Raw genomic sequence first — 16,456 nt, 5'->3', positions numbered from 1 at the left:
CCCCTATTCCCCACAGGCACTGACCTTCTGGGTTCCTCTTCTTCCCAGCAAGGTGAAACAGCTCCTGGCAGCATCAGCTGCTAAGACAGCTTCAAACAAATAATCCACCAATAAAAGTTCAAAGCTATCCTGAAATGCCTAAAAATTTAGTGCAGTGGCTGTACAGAGTAAAGTAATATTGAGTATCTGGAACCCAAATCCATTGTTCTGATAAAATGTGTCCTTGACAATATACATATATTATAGACTGGAACGTGCTGAATTCAGTGACACAAAAGACATGCAAAGGAAACCAGATTGGTAATTTAGGATTAAAAAAGAGATGTTGAAATGTCTCTGCTCGCTCTGCAGAGCAGGGCTGGAAGGACACTCGCAGGACAGCACCAGCTTCCCACGGAGTGTGGCACACAGAGCCAGCCACAGACAGGGAAATGCTGCTGTCACACTCTGACCAGCACAGATGAGTAACCAGGTTAAGAACTGTGTTAAAGCCACCCTTTGGCTGAAAACATTTGGAACTTGAAGTTTCTGTGCCTCAGAGAACCCAAACAGAATGGATTTCCACTGACCACAGTGACCAGCAAACAAGGTGGTCGATAGCCTGGATTTGGAAAGCCTAGCCAGGATTCTAAAATGAAATGTCAAAGCATCCTCATGTGGAAGCATTTCTACACATCTGCAAACACGTGGGAAACAAATCCAACAATTCCTCCTATTTGTTGGGGAAACCTGGGAAAAACTACTCAGGCTGTTACAGTACAAAGTACACAGATGTCAACATGGACTTTCCAAGAGCTTGTTCCACAGGCTTTCCATTGATCTGTTTGCTTTCAAAACATAAATTTCCCCACGTTGAACGGCACTAAATGCTATTTAGTAGCTAATTAACTTTCTGTGCTGAAAACCTCCTGTAATTGCACTTCTTTCACCTTTTTGAGCCCATGTCCCCCCGGGAACCCAAGCTGTCCTACAGCATTTGTTCTGCTCATTTCTATCTCACAGGCACAAGTTCCTCCCTGACACCAGGCTGCCAATCACGGCGGCAGAGGTCACTGGAGACCAAATTAGGAGCACTCTGCCTCTGACAAACTTGCTTCGCTTAGCTCGTTGTAAAGGGAAAATAAACAGTTACGAAAAATAATTGTATCCTTTCAAGCAGGGCACCGGGAAGCAGATCCAAGCGCTTGTCCAAGTCAGCGCATTGTTGTTAGTCACTCCTCGCATTCCTGTTATTAACAACACCCCAGGAACAGGCTGTTTACATCTCAGAAGTGCTGGGGTCCCTCCCTCCCCTCGGACCAAGCAGAGGGTCCGTGGCCAGAGCCTTGTTCCGGGACTCCTCAGGCACCCTCTGACCTTGGGCTGAAGCAGCAAGTTCACCGTCAGGGACGGGGCTGGGAATTAACAGCAGCTCTGCCAACGCCAGCCTGACAAACAAACCACCGCAACACGGCGAGGGACTCGGCAAACCCGATTATGCAGCTCTCCTTCTGACGGGCGTAATTGGTTTGTCCTTGAGAAATAAAGATCAAACCGATTTGTTCTGCTTTACAGGGCCATCGCAATCCCTGCTCCCAGCGCCCTGCCCGCCTTCCCTGAGCTTCCCAGCACCTGGCACAGGTGGAACACGGATCTCCATCCCAGACACTGGTGACAGCAGCAGCCAGGGGGACCCACCATCCTGCCCCGTGCCTGAGAGGGGTGAAAGCCTCCCCACACTGGTGGCTTTGTTGCTCCTCATTCATCCCTCCAAGGCCTTGAGGCCGGAGGAGAAGCTGAGCGATTCCAGCCAGCAAGAGGACATTAGGAAAACAGCCCCATGGCCTCCGATGGGTCCCCCCAGTGCTGGAGTTAAAGCAAAAGGAAAACAAAACAAACCCAGAGTTCTTGAGTTCATTATTTTGAATGTAAATGGAAAAGGCAACAAAATAAGCAGAAGTTTGTAGTGAAGTAATGGGTGTTTTAATCGCTTTCCCCCAAAGCCTGGAATGTGATATGCATCTAGCTCCAGCTAGGAGACAAACAATCTGCTTTCACAGCTGACACTTCCACACAGGTGTAGCTGCTCAGGTAAACCCGAGTGAGGTTTTTCTGGTTTTCTCTGTGACTTCTTGTTGCAGGGAGAGCGAGGGGGCAGAATGAGCGGTTTGATGCTTAGGAATAAAATACACACAGCTCCGAGCAGCCAAACACAACAAATCACTTAGAGCGAGCGGACACTGCTCAAGGATGCAAGTGTTACCTTCACTTTGAGGAAGGAAAATGTTCCAGAAGCTCAGTGCTGGGTTTTTACAATCCGTACAGAAAAGGGGCACCTCATGCCTGGGCTTACACTCATTAATAAATCAATCGAAATGCAACACTTTCAAAAAAGAAATTCCTTAGATGGAAAAAGTGATTTCTCAGCAAAGCCCAAAAAAGAATGTTTGCTTTTCAGCCCATTCCAGTCTGGAGAAGGAGACCTTTCTTCCCCATGTTTATTTTATTTTTAAAATCAATGGATTATTTTGCTTTTTTTCCTTTCAGTTCAATCCATGCAAAAATAAAATTCTCCCCTAATTATGCTAATTATAATCAAGCCTTCAAACTGCCGCTCCCTTGAAAGACCTGCCGATTACCTTTGTTCTTATATTCCTGGCTCTAAGCAGTGAACTGGGAATTTCAGGGGGACATTTTAGTGGCAAAGTTAACCAACTCCCTGGACCCTGCTGCTGCCCCAGCGTGAGCTGAGCCGGCACCACCCAGGGAGGATTTCACTGTTTTCACAAGACAATGCGGATTTCCCAAGGGAAGAGCTCGCTTCAAGTAGCAGAAAAGGGAGAGGAAAGAGGAGCGCTGCCTAAAAGCATGTTCCAGAGTTATTGTAAATGCCTAATGCTGGGATAATTGCGAGGCCCGAGCCAAGGAGACAGAGGCCATGCAGATTTATTTGCATATACTGTGGCGCTTTGGAGGGGACATGCTCTTTATTTTGATTCACTTAACGCAATTCTTCCCTCACAAAGCTGTGGATACCTGCCAGTGCCATTTATCTCTGCTCTCCATTCAGATTTCTGGGCGTTGTGATTGTATAAATAAATAACAGAAGAAATGCAAGAATATCCAGGGAAAAGGTGAAAGCAGCCCTGGGGAGAAGGACCGGGGGCTGCTGGTCATTCCCTGGCCGTATGCGCTGGAACCAGAACCCCCCTGAGCCTGGGCTGAGCCCAGCATGGGCAGCAGGGCCAGGGATTGTCCCCTCTGCCCCTCAGGTGAGACCCCACCTGCAGAGCTTCCCCAGCTCAGGCAGGAGCTGGAGCTGCTGGAGAGCCCAGGGAGGCTCCAGGATGATGCCAGGGATGGAGCAGCTCTGCTGGGAGGAGAGGCTGGCACAGCTGGCATTGCCCACCTGGGCAGGAGAAGCTTTGGGGTGAGCTCAGTGTGGCCTCAGAGAGGCTGGCACAGCTGGCATTGCTCACCTGGGCAGGAGAAGCTTTGGGGTGAGCTCAGTGTGGCCTCAGAGAGGTTGGCACAGCTGGCATTGCTCACCTGGGCTCCAGGATGGACCCAGGGCTGGAGCAGCTCTGCTGGGAGGAGAGGCTGGCACAGCTGGCATTGCCCACCTGGGCAGGAGAAGCTTTGGGGTGAGCTCAGTGTGGCCTTGCAGGGCCTGAAGGAGCTGACAAGAAATTTAGAGAGAGTCAATTTCCAAGGGATGGAGTGAAAGGACAGAGGGAATTGGTTTGAAACTGAGAGCAGATTTAGATCAGATATTAGGAAGAAATCCTTCCCTGTGAGGGTTGGGCAGGCCCTGGCACAGGGTGCCCAGAGCAGCTGGGGCTGCCCCAGATCGTTAGAAATGCTCAAGGCCAGGCTGGATGGGCTTGGAGCAGCCTGGGACAGTGGGAGGTGTCCCTGCCACGGCAGAGGTGGCACTGGGTGGGCTTTAATGTCCCTTTGCACCCAGACCAAGGCACGGCTCCGGGATCTCCCGCCTCGGCCGCGCTGAGGGGGGGGGGGGGGGGGGGGGGGGCAGCACCGGGAGTCCCGGGGGGCACCGCTGGGCACAGCGCGCCCCCTGGTGGCCCCGCCGCGCCACCGACCGGCCCCGGCCCGGGACACGGGCACGGGCACAGTCACGGTCACGATCACGGGCATGGACCATGTCCACAGTCACAGGCACCGGCTGTGGTCATGGCCGCAGACATGGGTCACGGCCATGGTCACAGTCACGGGCCACGGCCACAGGTCATGGGCCATGGGCACGGTCGTGGTCATGGGCTGCAGGCATGGGCATCAACCACAGCCATGGTCACAGTCACGGTCACGGTCATGGCTGTGGGCACCGGTCACGGCCACGGTCATGGTCACAGCCACCAGCCATGGCAGCGACCCACGGTCACGAAAAAGCCACGGCAGCCACAATCCACGGCTCCACGGAAAGCCAGCACGGGCCTGCCCACAGAGCTGTGTCCGAAGCCCTGCTTCAGGCCTTCCCCAGCGTCCTGAGCAGACCTGAACCACGCCCGGTGCCCCCGAGCCCGGGGGCAGAGGGGACCCTCCGTGTCCCCTCCTGGCTCCCGCTGCCTGCCCTGGGGTCTCCCTCCTGGGGAGCACCCCTCTCGCTCCCTCCCCAACATCCCAGATAAAGAGCCTCACAGACCCCTCAGACGCAATTCCCGATCCCAAGTTAGCTGTCACTATTTTCTTCCAACGAAATCTGGCAGCAACCCAAGAGAGGGAAAAAACAAACCTGCTATAATTAATGTTCTTGCTGTTCAAATATTTATATAAAGCAAGATAGAGCCGTATGCCTCTGCAATCTCTTGGATCTGTCCAACCTTCTCAGCTTTGCAGCCGGGAACAACTTTAATTGATTACACAGTGCTGCTGATGGCTCAGGCCAGCTCCCCTTCCCAGTACTCGGCTCCACACAGACCACTCCCCCCTTAGGGAAGCTTACACTGACCCCAGAGCACAAACAGAAGACATCAAGTACTATCCTTGTGATGGAAGAAGGACTTGTGGATGTTTTTGCCCGGGCATGGGCTTGGGTACAAATGAAATTAGGAGCTTAGCTGTCTTACATCATAAGTGGCACCAGTTCAGGCAAGTCCTAGGGAATTGAAGCCTGGACCAGGTACCCACCTCGCTCATCCCCAGGGCTGAATTAATCCAAAACTGAGATGCTGCAAGAAGTTACAGGAGATTTTAAAGTCTGTGACCAATTCCCCTCGTTCCAATATAATCACTTCTGTTACAACAGCGATGAATTCCCAATCTCTTGATGAATCCAGAGCTCCTGCTAATTTCAGCTCATTTCCCTTATCATTTTGTCTCCTGTTTTTGCTGCAGAGGTCGGAACGGCTCTCAGCCCTTCAGGTGAGCTGCCAAAACAAGATGATGCAATGGCTGTGCTGCTCCCACCGGCTCCTGGATCAGCTCATTTACTGATGAGCTCCTGGGAAGCGGCTTAACAACAGGATGTGCAACACATCCATAAAAATTGCATCAGCTGCGACGCCAGAGGAGTTTTTCCCTGTGTGAGCTTCGCCTGGGCTGTCTGTGATCGATCTGCCATATGAATTCATGTCTGCTGACGAACATGAGAACTCACCATCAGCCAGCTCCATTATGACAATGTTTCGTTATTTTTATTACTGCCTGCTAGAACGATCGATGTCTCATGAAAGATGTTTCCTTCCTGCATTGATTCCACCTTGACCACGTTGCTTCTGCCCGTCCTTTCCAGCCTGAGCTGTGGGAGCACCGCTGGCCTCTGTCCCAGCACCTGTGGGGCTGCTCACGGAGCTCCAGCCTCAGGCCAGATGTTGCCCCAAGCTCCACTCATACAATTCCAACATTGAGGCTCCTCAGTCCAAATTTTGACTGTATTGGCCAACATCCCAAGGTGAAGTGAGTGAAGGAACCAACGCCAGCGTGTGCATCTCCTCTTGAGCACTGTTGTGGTGCTTGTGAGGCAGCAGCAATTGCAGCTGAGGAGTGAAAAGCCTCCTGAGCACCCATGAAAGCTCCTGTTATGCAGGGATCACTGTGGCACAGCACAAACCCAACCCCAAACCAAACCCTACTCACAGAGCACTAAGTGCTTCCACAACTGACTGTATAGATCTGATGTCATGGTCAGTTCAATAACTCCAGCAGCATCAGTGGATGGACATTACAGAAGTGTGAGATGCTGTTTGGTTGCCTGGATGTAACAAAAGCCTTTTAGTTTCAATTTACTGCTGGGGAAAATGGAAGCAGAGGAATTTCCCAAGGCAGCAGCAAGCCAGAGCTGGGCACAGAGAGCAGCTGCCCTGAACTCGTGTCCTTCAGGCCACAAGGCAAACGTTTCTTGACAGCCAACAAACAACGGGGACAGGGGAGGGAAGGGACAGAATGGAATGATTTTATTTCCAGAATCCTTCTTTTTCCACAGAAGCACAGACCTTGACAAAGCTGCCATCAGTGCAGGTTTTCCCCACACCAGCTGCCTCCTGCAGGAACCACGTGCTGGGAGCACTAAGGGTTAAGGACACAAACCCCAGGACAGTAAGGCCACCTTTCCTTGAGGGATGAGGGCACCCTGCAGCAGTGTGCCAGGCTGGTCTAAAGAGAGAAGCAGGAGTGTGCATGCTGGTGCTGGGACACTCCCACTGCTCCCAGCCCCAGGAATTGTGTGAATGGGAGGAAGACACATCGATCGCTGCGTGGGACCCCTGGCAGCCTGTCAAACTGAGAAGCAAAGAGGGGGAAAAAACAATGGATACGTTTTTATTTCCTTATGTTCCACCAGGCGAGTTGGTGACTTGCAACTGACTGACTCATTGAGCAACTCCAGGGCTCCCCAGCCCACCTCCCTTCCTCCTCCTGCACACTCTGCAGTGTTTGTGCCTCCCTCATGCCCAGGTGGCCAGGCCACCTTCTCAGGGACACTCCAAGAGGCAGATGGGACTCGTGACTCCTGGTCACACATGAATTCTGTCAAGCAGCTTGCTGAGCCCCTGCTCTCATCTGATCCAAGTGTACCTGTACATCCCAATTCTTCCACAGTGACCCGTTTCTCCATTTCTGAGGATTTCTCATCACACAGGAAGCTGGCTGGACTGAAATGCAACATACTCCTTCAGCTTCTGCAACAACCACAGGGAAGAGCAGAGCTGTCTTTGCAGCAACTCCCCAGAGCAGAGGAAAACAACCAGAAACAGTCGCTCCTCCTGGCAGAGAGGAGGTGGTGACTGGGAGGTGGGGAGGGAAGAGAGCTCAAACAATCTGCCAGCAGCACAAACTTTGTTCCCACTCCAATTCTGGCTCAGAGGGGAAGCAGCCAGCAGAAAAACCCAAACCAAAACAAACCCTTAAGAAACAAGGAAGCTGTTCCCATGTTTGTAGTGACTCCTGAAACAGCATCTCCCTATCCCTCAAAATGCTGAGATGAAAGCGGGAAATATGAGATGCTTTTTGACCAGACTTTTGCAAAGGCTTCTATGCAACATCTCCCACTCAACAGCTTTAAGATCCTGCAGATTCCATGGAAGGCAGCTCAATGGGGAAGAACAAATTGGCACAAAAAATGCACACACTGGACAAAACCCTTTCAAGTCAAAAATCCCAAACAACAAAAGCTCTGTTTTATTAATCTGCTGCCAATTATGAGTGTCATGTGCACTGTGTGAGGCTTCAGACTGGCAGCACAGGAGTTAAAAAAGAAGGAAAAAAAAGCAGAACCAAGCAGGCTGTGTGTGCAGAGCCAGCTCTGCCTGGCTGGAGCTGTCTGGGCTCCAGCAGCAGTGAGGAAGAGCCGGCAGAGGGCAGGGAAATGCCGCAGGAATTCACAGACAAGGCACAGAAGATGCAATAAACCATGTTTCCTTCCTTTCCTGACACTATTTGCAGCTCAGAGCATAAGTGTTGCAGCACAGTTAAACCACAACACTCCTGACTCACTGGACACTGCCTGGGACCCTCCTGCACCAGCTCCTTGTGGGAGCAGCCCAAGCCCACAGCATTCCTGGGACAGCATGGGAGCAGCCCAAGCCCACAGCATTCCTGGGACAGCACGTGGGCTGTGGCCCATGCCAGGACTGGGGTTTCCCCAGGATGAGCTCAGCCTCCTGGTTTTCAGCAGCCAGGATGTTATTTCAAATGTGTCCCTCGCTCTTCCCACCACTACAGTGGGGTAATAACACATTCCTGAGCCCGGAACTTCACAATCCCTCCGTGAGGACAGAAGATGCCAGGCTATGCACATTTCCCTTGTGCTCATTGGGGTTTCTCTCACCCACTGATCTGGCAAAGGCTGCACTTTAGTACCTGGGATGGGATGGGATGGGATGGGACAGCCATCACTCATCCTACTGCACAGGTGCTGCAGAGCTCAAGCCCAGCAAACCCTGGGCACACCCTGAATGCAAAGCTGATACAAAGTCTGACATCACCTCACAGAAGAGTTTTAAAATATCCAGAGAGAATTGAATCCATTAGAATACTTCCTCACAAGCCTTGTTCTTACTGGCATTCTCTGGGCTTGAGATTAGCCCACAAAATAGAGGCAGAATCTCTTCAACTGTCAGTGCAGTCTGTGCATTGCTGACATGCACAAAGGAGAACTCATTTTCCTCATTTCAGGTGTAGTTTCAAAGTTGAGTTGTAGCCTAAAAATCAGCCCCATGGTGCTTCAGGAATGCATCACATCCATCCTCCCTGAGATGGGAATGAGTAACACACCAACAGGGCAGGGCCCAGAAAGTCAGAACCACTGGGTATGGAAACAGGGAGTTGTAGAGGTGCTCTCCTGCTCCTTATTCCCTTGCCAAAGTGCCCCCATCCCCCCGTGGCGTTTACTGCAGGTGACACGGAGAAGCACTGACTGAAATACCCAGGTTAGACATGCAAGAATTAATGTTTATCTGTCTGAAGTGAGACCACATTCTGAACAGCAGCAAAACAAGTTCCCACACGCAGGTTTCGTGTCAACACAGGGCCCGGAGGGCTGCCCACGGCTCAGGAAGTCAGCAGGGCCCTTTGATGTGGCTCTGCACGAGAAGCAACAAGCTCAGATCCTCAGCAGAGCCAATTAGGCCAACAAAGGACCCGTTTAATTTAGCAATGTTGCTTCCAGGATTCAAGACAGTTCACCTGAAAGGACACACACAGCCCTGATGTTTGGGGCCAGGGTTCCCTAAGCAGAAGCAGAACTGGCTGACAGTTTCCTGTAAACTCCATAGGAGTCTGAAGCAAGACAGGGCATTGAGCTCAATGCCACTGTGACATTTCTCAACTCCCTTCAGCAGCTCCCAGCTCAGCACCCAGCACCCAGAGGAAGGATGCACTCACCTGCTTTCACTGTCCATGAACACGGAGCTGCTGCTTTTCCCCAGGGCTTCACTGATGGGAGAGAGGCAGAAGGGGGAAGAGAAGGCATCAGAATCAGAGTCAAAAGTGCTGTCCCTGCTCACATCGTCAGCAGACAGCTCCAAGGAGCCCTCGTCCTCCCTGCAGTCCAGGCCCTCCTCCGTGCCTTCGGACCTGCAGTGCTCCTCCTGGGAGCTGACCGTGGACAGGGTCCCCGAGTCGCTGCGGGGCGGCTGTGGGGACTGGCGGGCGCCGCTCTGCGACAGCTTCTCCCCCTCCGAGGAGGGGGCCCCGTCCCTCACCGGCTGGGACACCGTGAGGATCTCAGAGTCACCCCTGGGGCCCGGCGCCCCTCTCTGCTCCGGGGGGGACGCGGGCCGGCCGCTGCCGAGGGCCTGGGCGTGGCGGCCGCGCTTTCGGGGCGCCTTGCGCACCGGGGAGCTCTCGGGGGTGACGTAGCGCAGGGCCTCCTCATCCTGCCGCTGGATGCGCGAGTTGGGCACCCAGGCCAGGATCAGCGTGGCTCCCAGGAGCTCGTCCTTCTCCATGTACAAGCACAGGTAGCCTGAGAGAGAGCACAGCAGCACCGGTTGGGATACGGAGTCGTTGTAAGAGAACCCATTGCCCTGGAATTTCCCTTTCCCCATCTCTCTCCATCCCTGGAAAGGTTCAAGGCCAAGCTGGGCGGGGCTCTGAGCAACCAGGTTTGGTGAAAGGTGCTCCTGCCCATGGCAGGGAGGATCTTTAGGGTCCTCCCTTTACCTTTTCAGGAGATCCCCCCTAACCCAAACCATTCCATGATTCCTGCTGCTTCACTACGAGTCCACATGGGCAAAACAAACCCTTTAATTTACCAGGACAGAATTCTGTCGAAGGAATTGTGAAGAGCTCAGCATTATTCAGTATTTGCTAATCATTTCAAGTCTGCATGTGGCTTTTAAACAGCTTGAATTCCCTCTGGCCTAACTGAACACAGAAATGACATGCAAACACTTGGACTTCCTGGACAGATTTACTAATCAAGAGTAAATCATAAAATATGTTCCCACATGAAAAAGTTCTACTGTTTCTTAGTTAAACAATTTCAAGTGCCAGCTGAACATTGATTTCTCAAGAATATTTACCTTAGTGTAGCTGAAGGGCTACAGTATTTATGGGAAGCCAATGCAAAAAGAAGACACCCACACCAAAAGGAAAGCAAGGGTCAGTGCTCAGAGAATAATTCATTTTGTGAAGCTAAGCCAAGAGCCACAGGTCTTTGATGAGAACATGAAAGAGCACAGGAACAGATGAGAATAAAAGGACAGAGCAGGATTTATCCTCATTTACTCCAGTGCATGCAGCCACAATCAGGCTTTTTGGATTCTCCCTTTACCAGTGGTTGCTGAGGCCACTCCACCTGGATTTCCTGAACAATTCAGGGATGTAAACAAGCAACAGAAGTTACTGTCCTCACATGACAACTTTGGACTGCACAAAAGGAATCAGTACATCCATGCTGGACCAGAAGAGAAAGGAGCAATATCACTAATCTTCCTACTAAGAGAAGAGCTGATGGCTCAGCTTTCCTGAGCCTTCCACAAAACTGCCTTGCCCTGTCCCCATTGGCACCTCCTCATTTCTTAGAGCCCAGGGTGTGGAACTTGACAGAAGCAGCACCCAGGAGAGAGAAAAAGAGAGAATGGGCAGGGTTTGCAGCCCCCCATCACCTGGGTGGTGCTCCCCGATGCCCTGCAGCAGCTCGGGGGGGTGGACACAGACATTGTTCTTGGAGTAGATGATCTCCCCATCGAGCAGGGAGGAGGAGCCGCCGCCCGGAGTCAGGGTCAGGAGGTCAGATGCTCTCGAAGAGGCTCGACGGAGGAGTCGCCCCAGAGACATCGCCAGGGAAATGTTTCCATCATCTGTCAGCTCTAGTCAGGAGCCAAATTCAGAAGATCTGCCAAGGAGGAGGAAAAAATAGTGTGAGAACCAAAATAACGACAGCTCAGCACGTGCCACCCACTGTCTGAGGACAAGGCTCCCATCAATCCACACCTCGGGCAAGAGCCCACCAATGCTGTGGGTCTGTAACATCCCCTTCATGCCTCAGAGGTGCTCAGGCACAGAATCCCAGGACATTTGTCTCTGCCGTGAAGAAACATGAAGGCAGCAAAAGGCCACATGTTAAGAGTTACTGTGGGAGGAAGCAGAACAGCAATGCTGGTCACTGAAATCCCCACTGAGGGAACAGCTCAGTGCGTGGACCTGCCTGATGTGTCACTGACCCAGGGATGTCACACAGCCAGAGCTGATCCCAAAGGTTCCTTCAGCACAGAAATGGCTGAGCCCACAGCACTGAACACAGGGCTGCTGCTCCAGCCACAGCATCTCCAAAAACAACAACAATCAAACCCACTTCATCTCCTGCTTCTCATTGCTGTGTGTTTGAGGTTTTTGGGGCTGGGATTTTTTTCTGTGAGGTTGTTTTTGGGTTTGGTTTGGGTTTTTTTGAGCCTTGCCAGAGATGAGGCCCGAAAGCCCTGTGTTCACCAGGGGGGCAGAGCCTGGAGACAGTGTGGCACACCAACTCAGGGCAAACATTTCACCCATCCAGAGTTACACAGAACTGTGGAGCACAACCCCCAGCTCACCCCCAAATAAGCTCTGTGCTCAAATGAGATGTGCTGCTTGCTGGGGCTGATGATGAGGAGCTCTGCAGTGGACCCAGAGGGGTCACCCAAGCTATAAAGCATTCAGTAGATGGACCAGGACGTGTTGGAAGAGCAGGAGGGTCTCACACAAAGCAAGCCCAGTGCAGAGCAGGCTCCCTGCAGCCATCCCCAGCTGGGAAGCACCAGAACCACAGCAGTTTCTGTTCTGCCAAACCCACAGGAGAAGAGGAAACTCCCACTTTTGTTCCCTTGTGTTTACATGGCCCAGCTTGCTGTGACCAGGCCAGTGTGACCCAGCACAGCCCAGACACAGCCACACTTCCAGGCCTGGGGGAGCTCAGCCTGGGCTGTTCCTGGGGACCAGCCCCACACTGGGCTGCAGGGCATGGCCACGAGAGCAGGAGAGGAAGATCAAGCAGACAGGCCCTGGCCTGGGGCACCTTTTGAGGAAATACTTAAGGGCCTAAGCGAGCACTGTCTGATGTTGAACAGCTCTGATTTCCTTAATCTGGTTTTGATGGCAAATCCAGCCAGCCCAGGAGGGCAGAAGGCAGAAATGGCAAAGGGGCATCTCCCAAAGGGCAGAGTGAGGGCCGCAGGGAGGGAAAATAGCTGTCCTGCCTCTGACAGATTAGTACATGCAGGAGACTGCAAATGAGACTGCCAAGCTGCTGACAGAGCCTTCATTAAAGGACAAACTATTGGTTTAACTGCAGTGGCCACATTTGTCAGCTCGAATCACAGCAGAGGCAGGTCCTGTGCTTCAGCCTTTGCTGGGCTTGATGGAGGAGCCTCAGCCCTGCTCTATACCAGCAAGGGCTCAGGATAAGAGAATCACTCTGCAAGTCCTGCACCCTCCTGTCTCCTTCTAGCACCAGACACATGTATCCTCCTGTCTCAGCCCCAAAAACTAAACACCAGCCAAGCCCTAATCTCATTCTTGTCCACATTGCCAAAATCCACAGTTTCAGGCTCTGGGTTACACCTGGCAGAAAGTCATTTGCCTCAACCACATTTAAGGAGCAAAAATCACCTTTCCTCTCATTGCAACCTGCAAGAACAGACAGTAAATTCTGGCGCAACTTCTCCTTCCCCACGCTGAGTTACAACATGCTGTTTCCAAACAGGGCCAGGGGAGTCAGGGGCAGGGATGTGCAGCCACCTGGGCCTCCAGCACACACTGGCTACAGCAGCACACACCTTCATCCCTGTCAGCAACTTCCTCAGAGCCCCAAAAGTCAGCGGATGCACAGGAGGAAGGAGGCACCAGCTGGCTGCTGCTGGCCAGGGAGTGCTTCCTCAGGAAGCACAGGGACAGGAGCTGGAGAGGCACTTGAGAAACAAGAGGGCATGTGATGTCCCGCTGCAGCTCTCTGGGAGCTCCCAGGGAGGCAGGGGAGGGTCAGGACGTCTCTGCCAACAGAGGCAGAACTTAATGAGCCTTCAGCAGGCACAGAAAGAACAAAGAGACAGGTAAAGATCAAAAGCTGCTCCCTGGAAAGCCAGAGGAATTTAAAGGGAGGTCTTGCTTTGATCCTGCAGAGCACCTGTTGTTCGGCACTGCCTGCATGTGCAGGTGGAAGGCGCTGCAGGTACACACAGGACTGGGAAGAGGAAACCAAAAAAAAGACAAAAGGTTTGGAATACGGTGTCCTGCCAGCTCAGAAATTCAGTCTGTTGGACTTGCCTTGCAGAAGAGCTGCACATCTGAAATCAGAGACCACTGCAGTGCAGCAGACAGTAGCCAGACACTCTGGGATATATAAATATCACCAGGAAACTCAATCCTTGCACTGTTCTCACAGGCCAGGGAATTCTCTGTAGCTTTGGTTGAGGGATTAATGAAAAACAGATGTGAGTCACAGGACAGTTTCAGGGAGGGTGACAAGAGTTATCTGGGCCAGGGAGAGAGATTGCCAAGGGAAGATAAAATTGAGGGAAATGTATTAAAAGTCTTCACACACGGGAGCTGTCACTGCCAAAGAAAGGAAGAGCTGTCAATGAAGGACAGGAGAAGCTGTAGGGCAGCTGAACTGTGGCAAGGAATACCTGGAGTTGTCATTCTAGCATCTGGGACAATGGTGCACCAGAACAGGGAACCCCAAGGGGCCATTTACAACGCTGGGGTTTCGAAGGCCACAGAAATAAATATCCAGTCAGTCCCAGTGGGGTCCAGATGGTGGACTGGATTTCTGAAGGTCATCTAATCTACTGGTACAGCCCCAAAAGTCCCTGAAACCCAGCTTGGGAAAGTGCACCTCCTTTCTAAAACACAGGAGTTCATACAACACAAAGCAGCAAATCACAGAGACCAAATCTGTGGGGTTTGCTGTATTCTCAGCCCTTTTCCACGTGGGACAACATCTGCACACACAATCCGTGGGGCCTGGGTCGTGGGGAGAGGCAGGAACTGCTGCTGCCTCTGGGAAAGTAGCAGGAACCGTCCCACAGCTCAGGCAGCAGTAAATCAGCACCATTCAAAAAAACCCTTTTTTCATATTAATTTCGTATTTATCTGCTGATCTGTGGGGATTCTTCTGAGTGTGGCAGAGCCAGCTCAGCTCTCCAGAAGCTGAAGCACTGCGTTAGCTGATAAGCTCTTGCTGAGTGCCAATATTTATTAAGCACACACACATTTTCTTCTCCCACACATCAACTGTTGCCACTAAAAATCTTCTCTCCAGCTCCTGTGTCTGTTCACACAGCCCTGGCTGCTCTCCCAGCCGGTGCCAGCACTTCTCAGCTTGGTGAGTGAGAAAGCGCTGGGGAGCCAATTCCTGCAATCACCCACGGAGCCTCTTCCCCAGAGCCTGTCCAGCTCCAGCCAGCAGCATCCAGCCCAGCACCGGCTGCTGGCTCCCCAGGATGCCCTTCCTTGCTCAGAACCATCCCCAGGATCCTGTTTGCCTTGGCACAGGACCTCCCTTGGCATCTGCTGCTGCTCCAAAGGCTGCTGCCTCCGGTGGCTCGAGATTCCCGCATCCTGGGGTACACACTGACACACCTGGCACATCTCCGGGCACCGAGGGCACCGAGGGCACCCCGCTCCTGTCCCCGAGGAGCCCAGCCCGGAGCAGGGCCAGCAGCCCAGGCTGGCAGCAGCCACAGCTCCAGGGCTGAGCCCTCTGTGTGCTTCGGCTGACGGGGCACATTGGCTTTCCCAGCCACACAGCCGAGCTGCAGGGCTCTGGAGGGGAAACGTGACACCTGCAGCGTGTCTGGGCACGGCCAGAAACACGAGCTGGCAAACAGCAGCACCCCGCTCAAGTATGAAATGTCTTTGGGAAGAAAAACACAACAGGCTCGTTTTCTTTCTTGCCCTTAATAACTGGAATTTAATTTTGCATATTTAAGGAGTGCAGAGTTGCTGTGGCAGTGGGGCTCAGACACTGCACAATCCCTGCCTCTTTCCCCTCTTGGGAACAGCAAGTGCCAGGTTTGGAATTCTCAAGCACAGAGCAACTGGAGTATGGAGCCTGGAGTCAGGACTCAGCTCCTCCAGCCCCCGGGTGGATCTGCTGTGCCACTCTCAGCTGGTCACTCACTTGATCTCTGCTCCTCTGCAGGCACATGAGAGCCCTTGTACAACTTTGTATTACAATACCTTGACATTGGGAACAAAAAGAGAAAAGCTTTCCAAACTCCTCCCTAGCTGGAGCCAGTTAAGAGGATCCAGCCAAACCAAGGAAAAGCATTTACCATGGGGAGCCACTCTGAAGTCATCCCAACTCATGGGGAGAATTATGTAGGTCACCAAGAAGTGTTTCATTGCTGCCCTGCTGGAGCAGCAGTGGCTCACGGAGCAAGAGCAGAGGGAAGGGAACAGCCACAATCTCCACAAGTCCAAATGCAGTCACTACAGTGGGACTGACTTTGCTCAGATGCACCTCAGCTGAGCAGGTAAAAACAGGGCAGCAGCCTGAATCCTGCAGGGCTGTGACTCCAGGGATGGAAAGGGAAAGGGAATGCTGTGTCAGGGCTGGCTGCTCCCAGCCACACCTGCTCAGGCATCAGAAAGCAAACAGAAAGCAAACAAAAGGCAAACAAAACTCACCCATCCCCAGCACCAAACTCACCAACAGCGCACACTGTCACTGAGGCACTGTGTGTGCCACATGTCCCTCTGTCCCTGATTTACCAGCCTTTCATGTCACTTGTCTGCACTGCTCGGGCCCCAGGAAACGCTTTTATGGCTTTTTATTTCCAACATCCTGTTGCTGTGTCCCGATAACACCCTCAGGACTCGATCCTCAAAAAGCAGCAGCTCAAAGCCCAGCAGTGTGGATCACAGCTCAGTGGGTGAGCTGACTGCTCTGTTCTCAGTGGGACAGACATCAGACCACGCACCAGCTCTGCCACTCGGACACCCAGAGTTGCCTTTTTCTTCCTGTTCCCAGTAGCAGCTAAGAACAAAGCACCTCTGCAAGACAAGCCCAAGACCCGAAAGGGCAGATCTCCCAGAGAAG

At 52.5% G+C, this 16,456-nt stretch overlaps 1 protein-coding gene across 4 annotated transcripts in view; it reads right to left on the bottom strand.

Annotated features, from left to right (window-relative positions):
* TBC1D16 (TBC1 domain family member 16) overlaps window positions 1-16,456 on the bottom strand; it is a 31,878-nt gene that overhangs the window by 14,442 nt on the left and 980 nt on the right. For 2 of the 4 annotated variants that reach the window (XM_059864567.1, XM_059864569.1), the window contains exons 1-3: window positions 11,374-11,394; window positions 11,046-11,275; window positions 9,319-9,901 (exon numbers count right to left, since the gene is read on the bottom strand). In XM_059864567.1, coding sequence (XP_059720550.1) covers window positions 9,319-9,901; window positions 11,046-11,217 — 755 coding nt within the window. In that variant the 5' untranslated portion in view covers window positions 11,218-11,275; window positions 11,374-11,394. Of the gene's footprint in view, window positions 1-9,318; window positions 9,902-11,045; window positions 11,276-11,373; window positions 11,395-16,456 lie in introns of those variants that run through there. The other 2 variants (XM_059864570.1, XM_059864568.1) reach the window with 2 other exon arrangements.

Source organism: Haemorhous mexicanus, chromosome 20 (genome assembly GCF_027477595.1).
Source record: "Haemorhous mexicanus isolate bHaeMex1 chromosome 20, bHaeMex1.pri, whole genome shotgun sequence".
NCBI lineage: Eukaryota > Metazoa > Chordata > Aves > Passeriformes > Fringillidae > Haemorhous > Haemorhous mexicanus.
Note: the sequence above shows the minus strand (reverse complement) of the source record. Positions and strands in the feature narration are given on the sequence as shown.